Consider the following 22,966-nt stretch of genomic DNA (forward strand, 5'->3'; position numbering starts at 1 on the left):
TCATGAAAGAAACTTAGACATTTACATGCATCACATAGCGTAATCGATCCACGTAAGTCGTTCTTGTCATTCTTGACTTAAAACTTGAAACTTTTTGCATAGAAACTCTTAAATATATTTTAGAAGCCTTAAAAGATCAAAACCATGAATTTAGGACCCTAAAATAAAATATTAAAATCATAAATTTCGAATTAAATGGGCGCCCGCTCAACTTCTAGGCGCGGGCGCGCCTGACCTGCGCAACTGGTTCATCTTGCTCGCTCCACTCTATTCCTAAATAAGAATCTGAAAAAGTGGTAAACATGAAAGCTGTAGATCTTGATCTTGGCTTTCGAATGCCGAAAACCTCACCTAAAATAGATTTTTCAGTAAAACGTTATACAGATTCCCCCGAGATGTGTCACTGCCGGAAATTCAAAACATTTGACACACTTCGGAGCGATTTTGGCCAATCTTCCAAACTGATTTTGATAAAACTCAAAACACAAAAATTGTAGATAAATAAGTTACTTTCCAAATAGAATTAGCCTCATATCATTTGGATCAATACACAAATTTTTATCCTCAAAATCATAACAAGTATCGGTATTCCAGTGTCACCGGACACAACTTCAACACTTTAACTTCAAACATATACTTCTTTTACCCAAAATCCTAACTTCATAAATCATCAAAACTCATTTTATTGTAATTGAAAATGGATTAACTAACTTCAAAACACTAAAATATTAAATGATTTTGCTTCAAAACTTTTAAACCGTAACTACCATAAAAATATTGCTTAACTTCTTCAAAATCTCAAAAATTCATTTTCTTTCAATTAAACATCATTTTCTCACCTTTAAAACTTCCAATAACATCATTTTCTCACCTTTAAAACTTCCAATAACATCATAATCTTCAAAAGAATCATTATTTTCTACACATCTATCAAAAACTTGTCAAGAACGACCACGCTTCATAATTTCAAAACTTCATAACTTGATACTCGTAATTTCATGCTTCTTCAAAATCATAAACCATTAAAACATGCACATAAACATAAATTTTCATATTAAAATAATTATAATCTTGAATGAGTTTCAAAACCTTAAAATACTTGTTGAAAAACTTGCCTTAACCGTATATGGAGTTTATCCGGATTCTTGGCAATGATCTAACCACAAGATGAACGAGATACGAAGCTTTGAATTTCTAAATCTCGTAGAAGAACCGCAGGGGAAGAAACAAAGGAGAAAGGAGAAGAATGATGAAGGCAAGAAAGAAACGTGAAGAATGATGGGAGGGGAAAGAGTCAAGGGGACAAGGGGTATTAAGGATGGGGTAGGGAGTAGATAAGTGGGGTGAAGAGGAATTAATAGTATGTGGGTGCTGTCTACATAAAACGTAGTCAGTCCAACACACCTTAAACTAGACTAGTGATATTTTCTCCTCTCGATGATTAAAATAAAAATCATAATAATATTATACTCAAAGCACTCGTAGAATTATTTTCTAACACTTCGTGAGTAGGTTAGCCTCGTCCCGTGAGTCCAAAATCAAACTCGACCTGAAACCATCAACTCAATCGAAATCGTTAAAATAATATAGACACAATTCATGAAATCATATGCATAATAATCATTTAAAACAATTAAGAATATAAAATCATTTAATCAATATTACTCTTTTAAATCATAAATAATAAAATGAAATAACTTAAAAATCATTTAACACAACACATGAAATCATTTAATTAAGAATAAGTATTAAATCTTGATTAAATAAAATAAAATAAAATAACTTAAAACTCATTTAAAATTCTTTTAATAAATCATGAATAGATTTATGGATTTTTCGGGTATTACAGCTAGTCTCAATCTCGAGCGATCCTTATCCTTATTAGCGGACGGCTCAATTGACTAGGAACTGTTTAGAATATACAACGACTATAAGATGTGTTTCATAATAGTGATCTCTCTTTATTCACTATCTCATCTTACTTACACTATAGTATATTCAAGGTCTTTATCAAAACAACAATAGTATATCACAATATAAAAATATGAAGAAAGACAAATAAAATGCCATTAATGAATGTAAATTATATTAAACAAAGATTGTTTATACATAGAGTAATAAAAGCCCGTAGCCACAAGTTGGCTAACCGGGCACCCACTCTTTCACAAAGATAAGGTGAGTTTTGTCACATCAACAGGTACTTATTGTTATGTGGTCATGCCATTTGGACTAAAAAATGTCAGGGCAACATACCAAAGATTAATGGACAAAGTATTCGAGCAGCAAATTGGAAAAAATATTGAAGTCTACGTTGATGATATCCTGGTCAAGACCCGCACGGCCGACCAGTTTATTACTGACCTGGCTCAAACATTCCAGACGCTGAAAAATTATCAACTGAAGCTAAATCCTAACAAGTGCACCTTTGGAGTCCTGGCTGGAAAATTTCTGGGATACATGGTTACAAGAAGGGGAATCGAAGCTAATCCAGAAAAAGTTCAAGCCATCATTTCTATGAGCTCCCCTAAGAATATACAGGAAGTACAAAGATTAACAGGAAGAATTACAGCACTGACCCGATTTATAAGCAGGTCGGCAGACAAAAGCCTACCTTTCTTTAAAACACTACGAAAGACGAAAGATTTTGAATGGAATGATGAAAGTGAAAAGGATTTTCAGGATTTAAAAACCTACTTAAAGCAATTTCCTGTCCTGAATAAGCCTACTCAAGGGGAAGAGTTGTTCCTCTATCTGGCTGTTACTCCTCGAGCAACCTGTTCGGTCCTTGTCAAAAAAGATGGAATGAATCATCAACCCGTATACTTTGTAAGTCACGCCTTGAAGGGACCTGAGCTCAATTACCTAACTCAGGAAAAGCTTGCTCTAGCTTTAGTCATCACTGCAAGAAAATTGCGTCCTTACTTTTTGTTACATCCCATCACCGTGCTCACCAACAGCGTTCTGGGAAAAATTGCAACCAATCCAGACGCATCGGGGAGACTTATCAGATGGATTACAGAGCTGAGTGAGTATGACATCAAATTTGAGCCTCGGACAGCCATAAAGGCTCAAGCCCTAGCTGATTTCTTGGCAGAGACAGTTCAACTAGAACAAGAAGAGCTATGGAAAATTTTTGTAGATGGGTCATCATGTCAGTCCGGGAGCGGAGCTGGAATTGTGATCATCTCACCTTGGGGTGAAGAAACTAATATTTCAATCAAATTAGACTTCAAAGCCTCAAACAATGAAGCAGAATGTGAGGCATTATTACTTGGGCTCAAAGCAGCACGAAACTTGGGTATCTCCCGAGCTATTCTGTATTCCGATTCCCAATTAGCAATCCAACAGAGCAATGGGAAATTTGAATGCAAAGATGGAAAGATGCTGAGGTATGTCAAAGCACTGGACAAAGCCAAAGAAGGTTTCACCGAGTTGAATTTGGAGCTCATCCCCCGCACTGAAAATATTAAAGCAGACCACTTAGCCCACCTAGCCAGTGCCCTCAGCAATCGACCTGATCCCATTATTCCAGGTCGGGAACTTGTTTCTCAGCTGGAAACTCTCGATGATATTATAGCCCATGTACCAGAGGGAGATTGGAGATATGATATATATCAGTATCTGTCCAAGAAAGAACTACCAAGCGATAATAAGAAAGCTAAGGAGGTAAAGAGAAGGGCTCTTCGCTTCGTCATGATCGATCAGATCTTGTTCAAAAGATCTTTCTCTCAGTATTTGTTAAAATGTTTGGGTCCTGACGAGGATAATTATGTAATACGAGAAATTCATGAAGGGTCTTGTGGCAGTCACCTGGGCAGTCTTGCCCTAGCTCGAAAAGCACTCCTGGCGGGATTCTTTTGGCCTACTATGCGGAAAGACTCTTCAGATCTGGTTCATTCGTGTTATAATTGCCAGAGACATGCTAACTTACAGTGGAGACCCGCAGAATATATGAAGGCAGTAGTGGCAAAGGAATTTTTTGTTGGTCGCAGTCGATTACTTTTCCAAATGGGTGGAAGCTGAGCCCCTGGAAAAAATTACAGAGAATGAAGTGCTCAATTTCCTATGGAAAAATATAGTGTGCCGCTTCGGGATCCCTCGCAGGTTAGTATCAAACAATGAAAGACAATTATGTGGATCCAAAGTCCGAGCATGGTGTCAAAAAATGAAGATCGAACAAGTTTTCACCTCTGTAGCATACCCGCAAGGGAATGGACAGGTCGAAGTTACTAACAGAACGATAGTCCAGGCTCTTAAGACACGACTGGATGCAGCCAAGGGCAAGTGGGCGGATGAACTCCCTTCCGTATTGTGGTCTTACCGAACTACAACTCGATTCGGTACGGGTGAAACTCCTTTTGGTATGGTGTATGCGACTGAATTTGTTCTCCCAGGAGAAATTGGACAAGAGAGTGCTAGGATAATGGCATATGGAGCAAACAATCAAGAATTGCGAGCGATGGATTTGGACTTACTTGAAGAGCACAGGTCCCGAGCTGCAATTAGGCTTGCAGCCTAACGCAAACGAATGACCCAGGCCTACAACAAAAGAGTATACCCTAAGGTTTTCCAAGAGGGAGACCTGGTTATGCAAAAGATACAACATCCAGGGGAAAGAGGAAAGCTAGAGGCCAAGTATGAAGGCCCATTCAAAGTGATAGGAAAAGATGGAATAGCTGCATATTACTTGGAAAATCCCCAAGGAAAAAAGGGTAAAAGGCCGTGGAATGCTCAACATTTGAAAAAATACTATCCCTAGTAGCTCAGCTCGGGTCTCGTCATATTATATTACTAAGCTGGTTTTTAACCAGCCGTCTTTTTGCGTTACAGTCAGTCCTGTTTTGTTTACATCAGGGCCAGTCCTGTTTTAGTGTCAATTTTGTTTTTTGAATGTTGCAAGAGTCAGTTCTGTTTTATGGAACACCCTGTGATTTTTGGTAACATCCTTTATTCAAAAACCACCTCAGTAGAACTCAAAGCCCAGGCAGGTTTGGCACTCAAGGACCACATCAGTGGAACTCAAAACCCAGGCAGGTCTGACACTCAAGGACCACATGAGTGGAACTCAAAGCCCAGGCAGGTCTGGCACTCAAGGACCACATCAGTGGAACTCAAAGCCCAAACAGGTCTGACACACAAAGTCCACCTCAGTGGCCCACATCAGTGGAACTCAAAGCCCAGTCAGGTCTGGCACTCAAGGACCACATCAGTAGAACTAAAAGCCCAGGCAGGTCTGGCACACAAAGTCCACATCAGTGGCCCACATAAGTGGAACTCAAAGCCCAGACAGGTCTGGCAATCAAGAACCACATCAGTGGAACTCAAAGCCCAAGCAGGTCTGGCACACAAAGTCCACCTCAGTGGCCCACATCAGTGGAACTCAAAGCCCAGGCAGGTCTGGCACTCAAGAACCACATCAGTGGAACTCAAAGCCCAGACAGGTCTGGCATACAAAGTCCACATCAGTGGCCCACATAAGTGGAACTCAAAGCCCAGACAGGTCTGGCACTCAAGGACCACATCAGTGGAACTCAAAGCCCAGGCAGGTCTGGCACACAAAGTCCACCTCAGTGGCCCATATCAGTGGAACTCAAAGCTCAGGAAGGTCTGGCTCGCAAAGGTTAAGCAGGTCTGTCATATCAAATATAGTAAAAGTTTAGACAGGACTGGTGTAAAAAAATCAACCCTTGGTACTTAAAAAATCCAAGTAGGGCTCTATTTCAAAGATTGGTATGGTTTAAACAGTTTAATAACTTGGGCCTTGATTTTTATTCGTCCAGTCCAAGTACATGCAGATCGAGTTTCAATGTGTTAAGTCATGGCTTGCATTCGGTCAATCCTGGTAAAGGTAGGTCGGGCCCTTAATGATTTATACTTAATAAATTATAGCTTGACTAGAATTCGGCCAGTCCAAGTACATGCAGATCGAGTTTCAATGTGTTAAGTCATGGATTGCATTCGGTCAATCCTGGTAAAAGTAGGTCGGGCCCTTAATGATTTATACTTAATAAATTATAGCTTGACTAGAATTCGGCCAGTCCGGGTATGTGTAGGTCGGGCCCTTAAAAGATTTATGCTTGATAAATTTTCTGGCTTGACTTTCATTCACACTTATAATAGCAAAATCATGTTAGAATATAAGAATCATTGAAGAAACCCAAACTGGGCAAAAACATTCATGCACGGAAAATAGTCGTAATGTATCAGCCCAACCTGGGCAACAACCAAAATCAATGACCGTGCAGGGTCTACCATTTAGATCATGTTTTTAAACAGTATTTATAAAAATAATCAAGGGGCAGGGGCATCTTGTGACTTTGAGCTCTGGTCGGGATCTTCTGGCTTCTCTTGCTCGGCCTCCTCCGAATCTTCATCAGGCATGTCATCAAGAGCCTTGGTACAATCTAGGAAAAGGGCGGGGTGCTCGGCCTTTGAGTACCCATTAGCCCTGAACTGGGCTAAGAACCCCTTGAAACCTTATTAAAGAAGGTAGCCGCCTTCTCAGCTACGGCGTTAGCAAAATCGGCGGAATTCAAGAACTCCCTTTTCTCGACCTCCTTCGTAGCCTCAAGCTCATGGGTCAGGGCCCGTACTCGGTTCTCTAGTTCAATCATATCCACTTCCAGCTCGGTAGTATTTTTATGAGCAGCCTCCAGAGCATCTCGCGTGGACTCAATCTCCACCCTCATCTCGGTCACCTCTTCATCATGTTCAGCCTTCATTTCCTGGGTTTTGCGGGTTAGCTCGGAAATACGGGTGACAAAAGCCTCCTGATTGGACACATGATCCTCCCGGGCTTTAAAAGCTCGGCTGGTGATCTCCCCTCCCCAAGCTAGAGCCTGTGAAAATATAAAAGGTAAATGACAGCTCGGTAAATTCCAGCTCAGTATACAAGGTAAGAATGAAAAATTGCAAAGTACCTGCAGGGATGCCAGAGCAAAGTTCTGTTCAGCCTCCAAGTGTGGCACCGCTTATAGGATTTTCAAGTCAGATCGGGAAATCAGGTTCTGCATTATTCCCAGGCACCCTTGGGGGTCGGGTTGTGCGAAAAAAGACATATCTGGCATCTCGGACTGGAAGTCCATACCACGAGGCACGGCGTCCGATAGAGACTCAAACTCCTCTACAGGGCCTTTTCCATGAGCTCGGGGGGGCAATGTTGATGGCTGGGGCGACACCTCGGGAGGTACAAGAGGTCCTTGTTCTTTGGACTTAGAATATTTTTTCTTGGATTGCACAGTGGTTTCGGGCTCGGGTTTCGAGCTAGCCTCCGCATCCTCGGGTTTCTTCCTCTTAAAATTCTTCAAAGCAGCTCTGAAGTTTGCAGGCATAGCGGCATATCTGATCCTGTCATCTAAACGAATAACAAATACAGTAAATAAAAGGCACATGTTAAATCAGTCTAAGATAAGGATAGCACGGGTACAGGGGTACTACCTACATCCCCTTGGATCTCTACTCCATTCCCACTGAAGCCATAATGGCATAGCAGATCATCCCCGACCAGGTTCTCGATGTCAAAAACTTGAACGGACATGGTGTTGAGAAAGTTGGTAAAGTTATGGGATGGTAGAGCTGGGGGATCAGGAGTGATGAAATTCATAGCCCAGCTACTCCGGCACTCCCAGGGCTGGTTAGGTTTAACAAAGAAATATCTATTGGTCCAACCCTTGTGATAGCTCGGTTTTCCCCTCAAAAAGGGGTACTCGGGTCGCATGGAAATGTAAAAACGGCCCGGGAAGGTTTTCTTAATTTGAAGGAATTGGATAAAATTTCCTATGTCTAAGGGAATTCTGAAAAAACAGAATAGGACAGCTAGGGATAAGATCGAACTAAAGGAGTTTGGGGATAATTGACTCGGACAGACGCAAAAATATTGACAGAGTTGAGATACACAGTTCGGGATAGGAAATCTCAAACCCATTTTTACTTGATCTAGACTGAAGCTTAAATAGTTAGGGGGTGGTTTGTGAGCTCGGTCCTTCTGACCTGGGATTAGGAGGTCATAACCCTCAGGCATCCCCGATCTCTCCCTAATGAAGGGACCTAGGTCAGGACTTAGATGGGAGGCCAATACCTCAAACCATTGTTTACCCTGGGTGGTTAGGCGGGAATTGTCCGACCTAAGTCTATGCAGTCGCCTTAATTTTTCCTCTCGAGTCTCGGACAAGTCCAGATCTAAGCTGGAATTATCAGAGTTAGAGGGCTCGGGGTTGTTTTGGGGAGAGTTGGGTGCTTCCATAAAGGCTACTATTTCTCTACAGAAGTTTCATCTGGGGGAAGACATTAATTAACCTGGTGTTAGGGCGGTAGGACTTACAGGTAAAGGAGCAGTAGCTCGGGATTGACACAAACAAGACGGAAGCAGCAGTCCGGGTCAGGCGAGCTCTCGAAATTTTAACAGCGTAACAGTACAAGAGTGTGAGGTAAAAAAATGAAATTTTTACTGACCTATTTATAGAGAAGGTGAATTGATCTAGACCGTTGATTTTACCCTTGATCTACGACTCGGGACGGGACGAGTCAGAGTCTTCTAAGCTTCGGGAGGTGAAGCGTCAGAGGGCATCTCGGCCATTCGTAAAAAGCACATCACGCGGATTATGATCTGGACCGTTCAAAGGAACACATCCCTCAGATTCAATTTTGGACTGTCTGACTGAAGTATGGGTAGTACGGGGTTCGGACTGCATTTCTTGGTCTAAATTTATTATTCTTTTAGACCAATTAGGGAGGTACTATTGATATCCCGGGAAATTATTTTAACCCGAACCCGTTCAATATGGGTTTAAGAGGGTTGGCCCAATTATAGGATTATTATTAGATATAAGGTCCAGTCCAGTTTTCTACCTGTTAGGGCACATCAAGACCCGAACTGCTGTTAATGGGCCGACCCGAGCTGGGGTCCAGTGGGCTTGGTAGGTTTTCTAGTTCAAGTGGGACTCGAATACATTGACGATAAGCTTGACCATTGCACAGATATGGATGAGATAGGGATAAACTCAAGGGCGGACCAATGAATGAAGAGTCCTAGTACAGAACATGTTATAATTAGACTAAGTAACTTACTCTATTTTTTCCTATAAATACAAGTATTGTTATGGTTTCATTATTCACTATTCATCACACATCCACTCACTCATATCTCTCAGTTTTCGCATTAATCATACTCTCTGCCTTCAAGCCACTGACTTAGGCATCGGAGGGGTCACGCCGAAAACACTTTCGGCGCCCCTTGACCTAGCTGTTGCTTGTGCAGATCTAAGTGGTGCCCGACCCGACCTGCTTCATAAAGGAGTTGGAGAATCCATTCTACCAGACTGAACCCGAGGTAAAATTCCGACATCATCAGATGAATATGTGAATCATGCGGTTTTACATTCTTTTGTTTTTAAAAGTTCTGCTTGTGTGAATGACAGAATGATCGTTAAGAGATTCTCGAGTTTTGTTTTGACATGATTATGTGTTTGTTTTTTGACAAGTTTTGTCATGTTCCATATACTAGTATATATTAATGATAGTGTATATTAATAAATTTGTAGTTATGTTTTACATTTGTTTACTTACTAATATAATATTTTTTAAGGCCGAAATGGTGGATATTCGATCGAATCGACCATAACCTGAAGTGTCTGTCTCTACTGTTGATGATGTGCATCAGCCCAAGGATGTCGATATAATGACACAAGTTCTAGGTTCACGATCTCGTTACGTCAAAGGTTTAGGTCCATTACCTAAACTTTCCGTAGTGGGTGGTCTTAGGGCCACAAACATCAGTTCAAAGATTTATGATGATAGAGAGAAGATTGTGACTCTGCAACAGACGGTCGACGAGCAGAAACATACTATAGCTTAGCAACAACAAAAATTAGATGCATTATTGCAACATCTTCAACAGGCGATTCCTGGTTTCTCTTTTCAGCTTCCACCGGCATGATCTTCGACTTGATCTCCTTCGCCATCTCCCTCTCATCTGAAAACTATGTAGTTTTTTTTGTGAAAACAAATTAGCATTTGATTATGTTTTTTGGATTTTCGTGTTTCTTTGTGACAAATATTTGATTAATTAATAAATTATATTTTTTTTAAAGTTAGTTATTTGATTTTAATATTTATTGAAAAAATAAAGCATTTACTATACCTTTGACGACGTTTTTATTGTAATGGCAATTGGTAATTGAGAGCTGTTTAATGTGATGGTAGATTTAGCGACGTTTTATGCGTCGCTGAATAATTTATGATAAAAGGTGGAGAGCAATTGGAAAAAACATTTGGCGATGCTGAAATGACGGCGCAAAATAATTAGGTATTTGGCGACGCATTGAAAACACGTCGCCAAATAGTAAAGACGTTTGGCGACGTTTTCGATGCCGCGTCGCCATAGGCAAATTGACATTTGTATTGTGGTGCAACTTCGCGACGTGTTTGTGCGTCGCGAAATGTATAAAAATACACTTATATATAAAAATACAAATCATTAGATGTATATTTTAAGTATTATTCATATATTAGGATCTCATTAACCAAAGTAGTAATGCTTGATCTAGCCATGATATGTTGTTTTTGTATTAGTTTAGTTGTAACTTGGGATATATATAGTTCGGAGATTTTGGTTTTGATGGTGGAAATAGATGTAAGCTTGGAGTTTATATAGTGATCAGTAATCAATGTGTGTACAAGTTTATAACTATTTTGTTGGGAAAAAATGGAGCACTTGTCGACCTCGTTGTGGCCGAATTATAATGCCTTGGTAAAAAGGAAAAATGAATCAAGCTTTTCAAATTTAGGTGTTAATTATAGCTAGCCAAGTGGCATGCACAAATTCAAGAATGGAGTTTATGTTCAAACTAGGATTTGTTAAGCTATATTGCATTATTTTTTAGAGTATTTGACTCGACTTATGAATTATTTTTAACTCAAATATTTTTTTTTAAAATAACTTACAAGCTTTGATTTATAATTTTTTTTAATTTTTTTGAGTTATCTATCGTATTTTAAAATTTTAACGTTTTATTTTTGGTCATTTATGTTTGTCTCTCTTTGTGATTTTGATTCTCTTTGTTGTTAAATTTGAATCTAAGTCCGTTATATTCGTATATTTTTTTTCCCAATATAAGTCATCTTGGCACTCAGGTTGGGAAGAGGAAGTTGTTTTTTTTTGTTTTTGTTTTTGTTTTTTTGGTTCGATTTGGTTTTTTTTTTCGTTTGTGAATTATGATAATCAACAAATTTTTTTTGCGGATAAGAACTCCCGATAGCTTCCATGGCATCAAACACGTCACCAACCATATGATGCCATGTCGCATTTTCTAGTATTACCTCAACATTCTCTTGTGCCACGGAATAATAAATAAGGCCGCTTGCCAAATATTTGGCGTACCAATCGATGAGTAAATGAATTTCTTTTTAGGTTTTTTTTTTATACTATAGAGGAGTACCCTGCTAGCTGCCTCCTATATAGGCTGCTACGAACGAATTCTCTCAATGTTTTTCATTATCCACCCAACACTACAACAAAAATGCTTTTTTACAGTGTGCAAATTGTCTTTCCGCGACGAAACGTTATTGACAGCATGCAACGCACGCCGCAGAAAATTTATTTGCAGCGCGTAAAGCACGCCGCGAAAAGGTTTATTGATAGCTCGCAATGCACGCCGCGGAAACATATTTTGGCAGCGCACATTCGCATGCTGTTGATTTTTATTTTTTATATTTAATTTACTATTGCATTATATTATACCTGTACAAATTAAAATAAATTGAAACTCAAAAACTTATCATACCATAATCAACATCATCAACACATTTAAACAAAACAATATAATATCAGAAACATAAGCACTATGCTAAATGATAAACATGAATATACAAAGCAAGTTTTTCAAGAACCAAAAAGTTAGAATTACGTTCCCCCAACTTGGTCACAAACAACACAAATAACCAAGTGCATATATCATTATACATATGAAACAATCACATGAAGCATGGCAAAGCGCCTTCTTATGTCAGAGCATTATTTTGATACCTCCAGCTGTATCACAAATGGCAAAAGACCTTCTCGATTCCTTAAATCAACTCACACTAGGAGCCTTTTGCCATAAATTCCATCTGTGAAAGAAGAACATTATTAGGTCACAAAAATAACCCTGGAGCTATATATGTCAAAATACAAAACAAAGAGGAGTTCATAATGGTAAGATCATAAATTGAACTCATATATTTATAGTAGTAAATAAATTAGTAATAGATAGAATAGAGTAATAGATTATACATGCTACACATAAATTCAACCACCATCACTTGTACAATCGAAGATCTTGGTTGAATTATGTTGCACACTTACTTTCAATAAGGTGCATCATTTCATTTTTGACTCACTAGCCTATGGGGTACACGATCATATTCCCAAATTTAAACATCATTTCAGATCCAAAATAAAAGTGTAGGAACCAAGATGATTTTACATAAAAAAAAAAAGCTACCGACAAATGATACAAATATCAGCTATTTCACAGATTATACAAACTCCTTGAACTTAAAATATCGGAAAAAAACACCACTTCTCATCCTGTAATTGCAGAATTAACTCTAGCAAATCATTTAAATTATGATGCAAGGCTATTTAAGCCAAGTTACAAGTTTAAGGAGTTATGTTAGTGAAGTATTCTATAGAACAACTCAAATAAATCACGAAACTTACATGAATTTGCAACTAGCAGCACCAAAAATTTTCTCGATTTGGTTAATAAATTCATTCCTCACAAAAAATATTAGAACTGTTTAAGAACATCTATTTAAAATCTATTTCTGAATGCATAAACATTCAAAAAAATCAAAACAAGTGACATATTTTAAACCACCTACAAAACCCAGACTCCATGAAAAATTTAGATGCTTTACTGTTTAGATTAATTTTATTGCCCGGGAAGTCGAATCATGAACTACTAACCAACTCAACAGGGGGTTTTCTCAAAGAATTTTCCGAAATTAACTCGATTCTTTGACGAACTGAATATAGCAGAATAAGAGTACCTCAAAGTAAAGGATTGCGGGGCCGCAGATGTCAACGATAAAGCCACCCTTGAGCATGGACCAACAACCTTCTCGAGCCTCGACCCTGCCAATAACAATACTGAGTGGATTTTATAGACGAATTTAGAATAGATGAATTTAAAATTGATTATCACTAGGTATGATTTAATTCCAAATTTAAACGTCATGAACATATATCATCCAACTAGATATTCAATCAAAAAACAAAATTGTGATTGACTCTAGGGTTGAATAACTAATTAATTCATTAACTATCAGAGCTTAAGTATATGCTTAGATTCATTTCTAGAAATAAATCTTGCAAATGAACCAAATATAACTCTTTTCATTTTTTATTCCAAAATTATAACTTCGTCCCATTTTCACAACTACTCACACGGTCATTACTCTTATTTCAAGCTCTAAGGGTGTGAAAAAGAAGTGAAAACTTATGATACTGTCTGGGCGATCACAAAAGCGATCATCAGCAGGAGACCATGACGTTCAGCATACGACCAGCTTCGTGATCTGGTAACGAATATGAGGGTCTGGCTGACAATACTGACTTGCAAGTAAAGAGCAACCATCATTTCATTGTTATTGCTAATGATGTCTTTTACTCAATTACTCCAAATTTTTCCTGCATTTGGTATCATGGTCTTAGGAAACGTACTGAACAAATTACTTCGGCATACCTATAACAAATAGATGGAGCAAACTTTACCGGAAATAAGCTCGTTTTGTGCATCAATTACCAGAAGAATATAACAGTCATCATTGCAAGGTAGCCTCCAAGTACTATGCATTTGGCAAATATTTCTTTGAGTTTCCAGTTATCTGGAAATGGAGATGGCTTCACTCTATCCTTCGAAATTGTCATAAGTGTACCTTAATATGCATTTAGTGATTGGTCAGTAAAACACTTCCAGAAAGGTTGCAGATAAATAATGAAATACCGAACTCGAAAAGCTCTAATCTCACCATCATTGAGAATGACAATGATCAAAACCATGAATGGAGAGAAATCAAACTTTCAGATCAAAGCAATAAGCATGAAGCCAAACTGTGAATTGAAACCAAAGAACATGAAAAATGGACAAGATTTTGTGTCATCAAATGCCATATTACAATAGTTTTATGTTTTTGCAAATCCCAAAGTTAACTTACCACAATACGGATGGTGATGAAAACTGCAAAAATCCGTGGGAGAAAAAAAAACACAAAGATATGAAAATTTGCAATTTTGTGAAACAAAAAGTCTAGTTGTCAAAGATAACTAACAATGTAATTCTTCATTCTCTGAAAAAATAGCTCTACTTGTCAGCAGAAATCAGTTTTTGAGATAACATCTACATTAAAAATATATTTATTTCAACAAAAAGAAAATAAGAATCATAAAACATCAATAATTTTTGCTTACAAAATGTATATGTTGAGGGATACTCTAAAGCTGAGAAATAAACATTCTTTTATACAATAGTTTGTCATCGGTGGATTCCCAATCAGAAACATCATTCCCCAAATATTCCTTTGAATTCTCAATTACAATGAAAGATTCATGAATATGGCATTCGGATTCAAGAACTTAGTTTGGTAGAAAGATAAATCCGAAATATAATCTTTAGCTAAAGATCCAATTTGAACAATTTCCAGATAAAAGCAAATAATAATAATAACAAAACAGAACTCAGGGAAGCAGAGATGAGCCAAGAAATCAATGCAACCATGCATACGAATGTGTTTTTCTTTAAGTAGAGACGAGTCAAGAAATCAAATCAACCACGTATATGAACATGCATTGATATTTGAGTCTTGAATCATTTAAACCCACCATTTATTGGATTGAAATCACACAAAAAACACAGTCATCATGCACACTCAAACATAAATTAACAAAACAAAAGGGAGTTAAGAAGAATTTTATACAAACATTCTCAAAACAAAAAAGGAATATACAAACGAACCAGATCAATTGCTTCTTTTTTTTATCTTGATTGTGGCAAAAGCTACTGAAGACAGGAAGCTTAAAGGGAAAAAACAACTATTTTAATTCTTTATTGATTAACGTGCACAAAGTTTTATAATTAACATTCGCATGTCTAATATTTAGAACATCATTATCATATTGACAACATTCCATCCATCAAAATTTACTCGCAATTGGGCTCTATAAAGTTAAATACAGAGCAAATTCACATTGAGAAAGTCCAAATATTAGACTGCAAATGATTTGAAAGTGCCAGAAAAAAGTTCAGAAAATCATATCTGGATTAAACAATACTCGAAAGGATCGAGTAAACAGAAAATCCTGTTTCTGGTTTGTGATTTAGCTTACATCTATTCAATTTCTTCACTTCTTTCCTAACATTCACAGTAACTAATAAAGCAATAACAGTTTTACCAAGTCGTACCCACAAAGTAGAAAAGAAACCTGAGGCGTTATTGTGTTGAATTCAAATATGGCGTGTTGCTAGAAATTTGTTTTCCCTCAATCGTTTTCACCATTTGTCAATCTGGAAAATTTAGAGATGGAAGATGGTAAACAACCAAACATTCTTTTCCCAATCGCGACATCAACTATGAAGCACGAGGGGATTTTCAAGGCGAAGATATTTGGCGACTGAGGGTTTCAGTGAGAGAGAAAAGAGAGATACGCCGTGATGCGATAGAAATTGGGGGTTTAGCGCTTTGCTTATAAGAAATTTGGGATTGGCAGCGACCTTTGTGCATGGTAGGTATTGAGTTTTAGCAGCGTGCTAATGCTCGCCTTTGAAATATCTATATACATCGTCCAGCGCATGTGAATATGTGTGCCGCAAATAATAACATTAACGACGTGTCTTTGTTGTGCGCTGTTGATATAGCGCTGCAAAAAATCATTTGTTTTGTAGTGCAAGAATATTCTATACCCATAAATATTAAATTCTATCATAATTATTTATTGTTAAAAATGGAGCTTCTTAAGGAAAAAATGACTTCTTTTAGTTATTAATTCTAGCATAATATATATCCAGATTAGTTGATTAGGGAATCGTTTAATCTTACCATAATATGCTCGTACCAAGACAGTACATACTGATCGATCGGTTATAATAATTATTTAAATCAAAAATTTTCATTTCAATATAACTTAATTTGGAAAAATCAAGCACATGAAATTCTTGTAAATATTGCAAACTGAAGACTCATTAATATTAATTTATTGACAAACATGTATAGCAAAAAAACATCATAGTATACATATCATAAAAGATGAACACACCAGTGATACATAATATTTTAACTAGATTTGACACTGACAATATAGGAGCCATGCAGTGGTACTCATTTATTCATAGATTGTCGAACAAATGGCAAGTAGCCCTATTCAGCAACAACAAACTAGTAGGAAGGTGGTAGTGGCATCCCCAAGTTAATTAAGGAGTCCCCACTTTCGATGGTAATATTGGAGTTGGAATTATTGCTAGTAGGGTGGGCAGTATTCCATGTATGATCCCCAGCTAATGTTGCGCAACGTCTCATTTTTCTCTGTTACTCGTGACGAGGGATAGATTAAACAGAAACAAGAAGCAAGTGAAGATGCTTTTAGCAATGATATATATTTTTTTTAATGTAAATTCAAACTTGCGAATTAATTTGTGATGTTTTGATTTTGATGATGAAAAATATATGGAACATTGGGTTTGTATAGAGACTCTGTGCATGGCTGGAATGGTTAGTAATTAAGTTGTGTACGATTTTGTTTGGAAAAATTGAGCAATATTGTGTGTCCTTTTTATGATGGATATTTCTTGCCTAGCGTTACAGGTTAAGTGAAGTCTTTCACATTTTTACTTCGTGATAAGAGCTTGATCCTAACAACTGGTATCAGAAAGAGGTCATGAGTTCGAGTCTCGCAAGAAGCATATACCTATACTTTTTGAGGGGGATTGTTAGATTAAACGTGCATGTGTTAGAGTAGTACTGGGATTAGAGAACTCCCAAGAAGATCTAGTACCACGTCAAGACGTTGACGTTGTGTTGTGAATATGACCGGCGGTAGGAAAATGACAAGAATGATCTTGAAGAGATATGAGAAAACACCAGCTGTAAGACACTCCTTTTCCTAGACTCATATGCTTTATAACACGACTTTTTTGCACTATCACAAGTATAAGGAAATAAAGTTGCGAATCTCCCTGGACTCATGAGCTTTACATCCCGATACATCTACTTTTCCACAATTATAAAGAAATAAAGTAGTGCCTTAACTAACAACTACAACTTTTGGCCTAGTGGTAAGCGTTTGATTCTAACACATTATTTATGAAATTATATTTAATAATTTTTTACAAGGTCAATTGGATAATACTGTAGGTTATGAAAAGTTATTTGAATTATGTATATAGGATGTATTAAACGTTAAACAAAAAATTTAAGATTTTAAAATTTTCTAATTAAAGGGACAAATTTGAATATAGTATATAGTAACTTTTAGAATTGTTAGGATCTATAGATGTTTCTAGAGGGGGTTTGAATAAACGTCTCAAAAAATCTAAAATTTATTCGTTAATAATCACTATCCCAATTTATATAAATACATAAATAAAAATAGTTTTATTTATCATAGGTACATGGAAAAAGTTTAATTCGTCACTTAATACTAATTTCAGTCCCAAAATTATTAAATCAAAATAAACATGTTATTGTTTATAAGTCATTATTCTACATTGATCCTTTAAAATCATTTAATATATAGTCTAAGTTGTGTTTAAGTCATGTAAGGTTTTGTTTGTTTTTTCTGTCTTCTACTAATTACTAATATCAAACTTGTGTTTTAGCAATGTGGATCATGTTATTTTGTTTTGTTTTGATGATTTTTAGTCCTCTTTCGTCTGATTGTTGATATTGCGCAAAAATATAATTAATTTTCGATGTCACATCAACATTTTCTAATATCACATCAATGTCAAGTATGAATGTCTGACGTACAATGCATGCATCTAAATGAACTTTTTAAATGTTATCTTTACACTCCAATTATGAGTACCCCTGTAAGCCTCCTATACGGGATGCTAGGACTTCTCGATACTTTTCATTGTCCATCCAAGTATATTTTATGTCATAAATCTCTATCATAAATATTATATATATCTATAAAGATGCAGCTTCTTTCAAGTATTAAATATGACTTCTTTAAGTTATTAATTCTACCACAATGTATTTATCCAAATTAGTTTATCAGGGAGTACGTCGTTCAAACGCACCAGTATATTCTAGAAGTTGAACATTTAATTCCATTGGTCAAAAATCCTCTTCTTAATTTCTTTTTCTGGGTTGTATAAACAAAAAAAACTTGTTCCCATTATGAAACGAAACATACACTAAACCATGTTGGTACCAATCTTTGACACATATACTGATAGGTTCTAAAAATTATTTAAATCATAATAACTCATTTTAATATAATTATAAATTTGTAAGAAATTAAGCATATGAAATTCTTGTAAAAATAGCAGTATAAAAAAGCACACCGAAGACACAAGTATATGAATTTATTGATAAGCATGCATATATAATAGCATACATCATAAATGATGCACACACCACTGATACATAATATTTAACAAGAGTTGACACTGCCAATATAGGGCCATGCAGTGGTACTCATTTATTTATTCATGGTATTGTCAAACTTATGGCCAGTAGCCTTATTTCATTATTCAGTAACAGCAAACTAGTCGGAGGTTGTGGCGGCGGCGTCGCCTACTTAAGGAGTCCCCACAATCGGTGGAATATTTAGGATGGCAGGGATCACTTGTGGTAATATTGGAGTTGGAAATATGTTGGGTAGTATTCCAGATATGATCCCCAACAAATGTCGCGCAGCTACACATTTTTCTATGTTATTCGTGATGAGAACTAGAATAAACAGAAACCAGAAGCAAGTGAAGATGCTCTTAGCCATGATACGTATTTATTGAAAATTGTGAATTAAGTTGTGAAGTTTTGATTTTGATGATGGAAAAAAAAATGTAAACTTTGGGTTTATATAGAGAATCTGCGCAAGGTTTGTCATGACTATTAATTGAGTTGTGTACGATTTTGTTTGAAAATCGAGCATTGTATGTCCTTTTTGTGGCAGAATTAGGAAGCCTTGTGGAATGGGTAAATGAATTTTAGGTGTTAGTGTATATAAGCCGAGTGGCTGACATTAATATTTCCCTATTAATGATGTTGTTTATCTTCAAACTAGGATTTGTTAACCTATATTGCATTCTTTTGACTAAATTGGGCAAAAGTAGACTTAAAAATGATAGGAATTAATGAAGAAAGACTAAGATAAATGACGATTTTTTGTTTACATATAAAATTTGATGATATGATAAAAATCATATCATATTTTTATTTATATTTTAGAGATATGTCAGGATATTGCATAGATATCCATAATTCTAGTTGTATTGTACATTAAAATTCTACATAGACTGAGACTTTCTTCCTATAAATAAGGGATTTCTAACGCTTATTAAGGTAAGTTGTATTTTTTTACAACGTCTCTCAACCCTTTTCTCACACCTCACATATGTCTTTTACACGTCTTTTACATTATTTCTATCCCTTGCAATTTTCATACTTTTTCTATTTAATCTCATACTGACTTGAGCGTCGGAGTGGTTTTGCCTTTGGACGAGCCATCTCACACGTTTTCTTTGATACACAGCAGTATTTTGGCTGACATTAATATTTCCCTATTAACGATGTTGTTTATGTTCAAACTAGGATTTGTTAACCTATATTGCATTCTTTTGACTAAATTGGGCAAAAGTAGACTTAAAAATGAAAGGAATTAATGAAGAAAAACTCAGATAAATGAGAATGTTTTGGTTACATATAAAATTTATATAAATTTCTACGGAAATTATGCGTATGATGTATAGAAATTTCGATTTCATACGTGTTGAAAAATTTGATGTACGTAGAAATGTAAGTGGAGTACGTTTGAATTTTTGTGGATATACTATTTTCTATCCTGAATTAATTTTTTAATAATTACTTGTAGATCTCGAATTATTATATAAAATATAACATGCAATTGTATGCATTGTAAAAAGTCTCCTAATAATCACCTGAAATTTACATATAATTTTTGCACAAAATATACCTATCAGATCGTCTCAAGCGTTAATTCTGAAAGACGAATTTCCAACTCGACTAATGAAAAATATTACTTTTCATGTAAAAAAAAATTTATTTTTAAATATAAAAATAATACTAGAGCCTTCTATTTGGGTGGGATCCGTCCGATTGTCTGCCCCGCTAAATAATTTAGGTGGGTTGGGATAAAATTTAATCAACACATTACACATATAATAGAGTGCTTAAATGGGCTGGTCACTGCGGATTGGGTGTCTAAGCCAGCCGGCCCGCATGTGTTGCGGGTTGGCACTAGGGGTGTTTATTCGGATTGAATCGAACCGAACCGAACCGAATTTTACCAACAATTTTGAACGAAAATCGAACTGAATTTCACGGTTCTTTTAAAAGACGAAATATTTTTGGGTTAACCGAATTTCTATTTAGTTTATTTATTTAATTAATTTATATTTATTTATTAATAAAAACAAATAAAAAATGAATTAAAATATTCAAAAAATAAAAAATAAAAAAACCGATTTTGAGTTGTGTACGATTCGTCAATTGTTTGCTGCTCACTCAATAAGGTTTGGCATGTCTATTAATTGAGTTGTGTACGATTTTGTTTGAAAATCGAGCATTGTATGTCCTTTTTAATTTACGGCAGAATTAGGAAGCCTTGTGGAATGGGTAAATGAAATTTAGGTGTTAGTGTATATAAGCCGAATGACTGGCATTAATATTTTCCTATTAACGATGTTGTTTATCTTCAAACTAGGATTTGTTAACCTATTGCATTCTTTTGACTAAATTGGGCAAAAGTAGACTTAAAAATGAAAGGAATTAATGAAGAAAAACTAAGATAAATGAGAATGTTTTGGTTAATTACATATAAATTATAGAAATTTCTACGAAAATTATGAGGATGATGTATAGAAATTTCGATTTCATACGTGTAGAAAATTTGATGTACGTAGAAACGTAAATTGAGTACATTTGAATTTTTGTGGATATACTTATTTCTATCCTGAATTAATTTTTTAATAATTACTTGTAGATCTCGAATTATTATTTAAAATATAAGATGCAATTGTATGCATTGTAAATACTCTCCTAATAATCACCTGAAATTTACATATAATTTTTGCACAAAATACCTATCAGACCGTCTCAAGCATTAATTCTGTGAGACGAATTTTCAACTCGACTAATAAAAAAAATATTATTTTTTTGTGAAAAAAAATATTTTTACTAAAAATAATATTAGAGCCTTCAATTTGGAAGGGACCCGTCCGATTGACCGCCCCGCCAAATAATTTAGGTGGGTTGGGATAAAAATTAATCAACACATTGCACATACAATAATGTGCTTAAATGGGCTGGTCACTGCGGATTGGGTGTCTAGGCTAGCCGGCCCGCATGTGTTGCGGGTTGGCACTAGGGGTGTTTATTCGGATTAAGCTGAATCGAACCGAAAATTCGGCTAACCGAAAATTCGGCTAACCGAACCGAATTTCACCAACAATTCTAACCGGAAATCGAACCGAATTTCACGGTTCGTTTAAAAGTCGAAATATTTTCGGGTTAATCGAATTTCTATTTAGTTTATTTATTTAATTAATTTATATTTATTTATTAATAAAAACAAATAAAAATGAATTGAAATATTCAAAAAAAATAAAAAAAAATCGAATTTTGGTTCGGTTCGGTGAACCGAGCGAAAAAAACAGAACCAAAAACCGAAAATCCGAAAAATTAAAAACCAAAAATCGAACCAAATTTTTGATTCGGTTTTCGGTTGGAACCGAATTTTTGGTTTCGGCTCGGTTCGGACGGTTAACCAAACCATGAATTATTTCTTTTTTGTTTGTTTTTTTTGTATGTGAATTATTATAATAATGTTTTGTAGTGAAAGTTGTGACAAATTTTTTTTGTGTGTGTCAATTTCTTTGGTTATAAGTATGAAATAAAAAATTATTAATTTTATTACGATTTTATTAAAAAAAATTTGTTTATGAAATGAAATATTTAATTAATTTCACAAATTTCACAAACGGGTATACTATTTATAAGTATTTTTTTATTTCACAAAATCAAGAGATACACTATTCAAAATGTCGGGCTTTTATCGTTGCTTCACATATATAATCATGAAACAATTAAAGCTAGGGAAAAAAACAATTAATCCAAAAATTTGTTTTTTTTTTGTATTTTTGGAATTTGATGATTAATAAATTTTTTATTAAATTGAGACGATGACCCTGATAAAAGTTAATGTTTGAGATCAACTTAAAATCGTAAAAAAAAAAACCTATATACTATATATATATATATATGTATATATATATAAAGTGAATTGTCCTAAAATCCCTAATATCCTTCCTAACTTTATTATAACTCTGTAGCCAAAAGATTCTTTACTATAACTCCCTAGAACCACCAAACTTGAATATTTTAATGTTTAATTCTTGTAGTGGATTTATGTTAATCTATGCTTGAAATCTATAGGTTTTATGCTTAAAATTTAAAGGTTTTATGCTTGAATCTGGAGATTTTGTGCTCATTTGCAGTATAAAGAATTATTCGCAAAATGGTATCAGAGCTTTAGGTTAATTATTCAGACGTAATATTATTCGTTAATTCATGCTTTTCTTTGTTGAGGAGAAGATTTTTTACAAAACATGACTTCAAACGAAGGTTTGAATCAAGAGGATTTTATTCATATAAAATCCCATAAACAAGTTAATCTATTCACAATATATTACTTACAACAGGTTGTGATTAATGCTCTTAATATTGAAGAGATAAAGAAAAATGATTT

The 22,966-nt window shown here is 35.5% G+C and overlaps 1 protein-coding gene and 1 long non-coding RNA gene across 10 annotated transcripts in view; one reads left to right on the forward strand and one right to left on the reverse strand.

Annotated features, from left to right (window-relative positions):
- The window catches only part of LOC140877122 (uncharacterized), a 32,388-nt gene extending 22,441 nt beyond the window's left edge, over nucleotides 1-9,947 (forward strand). The window contains exon 3 of the long non-coding RNA XR_012149250.1: nucleotides 9,584-9,947. This is a non-coding gene — a long non-coding RNA (uncharacterized lncRNA). The remainder of the gene's footprint in view (nucleotides 1-9,583) is intronic.
- A 1,842-nt stretch (nucleotides 9,948-11,789) lies between these two features.
- On the reverse strand, nucleotides 11,790-15,740 carry LOC140874837 (plasma membrane ATPase 2-like). Of its 9 annotated transcripts, XM_073278273.1 has the most exons (6): nucleotides 15,441-15,740; nucleotides 14,197-14,219; nucleotides 14,011-14,092; nucleotides 13,785-13,917; nucleotides 13,030-13,114; nucleotides 11,790-12,105 (listed from the first exon to the last, which is right to left on the reverse strand). In XM_073278273.1, exons 3-6 carry the CDS (start codon nucleotides 14,039-14,041, stop codon nucleotides 12,079-12,081), a joined length of 276 nt encoding a protein of 91 aa, XP_073134374.1. In that variant the 5' UTR covers nucleotides 14,042-14,092; nucleotides 14,197-14,219; nucleotides 15,441-15,740; the 3' UTR covers nucleotides 11,790-12,078. The 9 variants fall into 9 exon arrangements, 6 of the variants coding, with proteins under 6 accessions (XP_073134374.1, XP_073134373.1, XP_073134377.1 ...); XR_012148235.1 differs by lacking the exon at nucleotides 15,441-15,740 and adding an exon at nucleotides 13,488-13,669 and having other exon boundaries at nucleotides 13,754-13,917; nucleotides 14,011-15,424; XR_012148236.1 differs by lacking the exon at nucleotides 15,441-15,740 and adding an exon at nucleotides 13,488-13,669 and having other exon boundaries at nucleotides 13,030-13,129; nucleotides 13,754-13,917; nucleotides 14,011-15,424.
- Between the last annotated feature and the right edge of the window lie 7,226 nt (nucleotides 15,741-22,966).

The sequence above is a fragment of the Henckelia pumila genome, chromosome 1 (genome assembly GCF_033568475.1).
Source record: "Henckelia pumila isolate YLH828 chromosome 1, ASM3356847v2, whole genome shotgun sequence".
Classification (NCBI taxonomy): Eukaryota; Viridiplantae; Streptophyta; class Magnoliopsida; order Lamiales; family Gesneriaceae; genus Henckelia; species Henckelia pumila.

Bases quoted from the DNA above. Each gene is read 5' to 3' on its own strand.
- LOC140874837 (XM_073278272.1), bottom strand. From the start codon at position 14,041: ATGGTTTTGATCATTGTCATTCTCAATGATG. The intron at 13,115-13,784 runs GTAATTGATGCA...TGTTATTGGCAG, and splicing joins ATGACTGTTATATTCTTCTG to GGTCGAGGCTCGAGAAGGTT. The intron at 12,106-13,029 runs GTACTCTTATTC...CTTCTTTCACAG, and splicing joins CCGCAATCCTTTACTTTGAG to ATGGAATTTATGGCAAAAGG.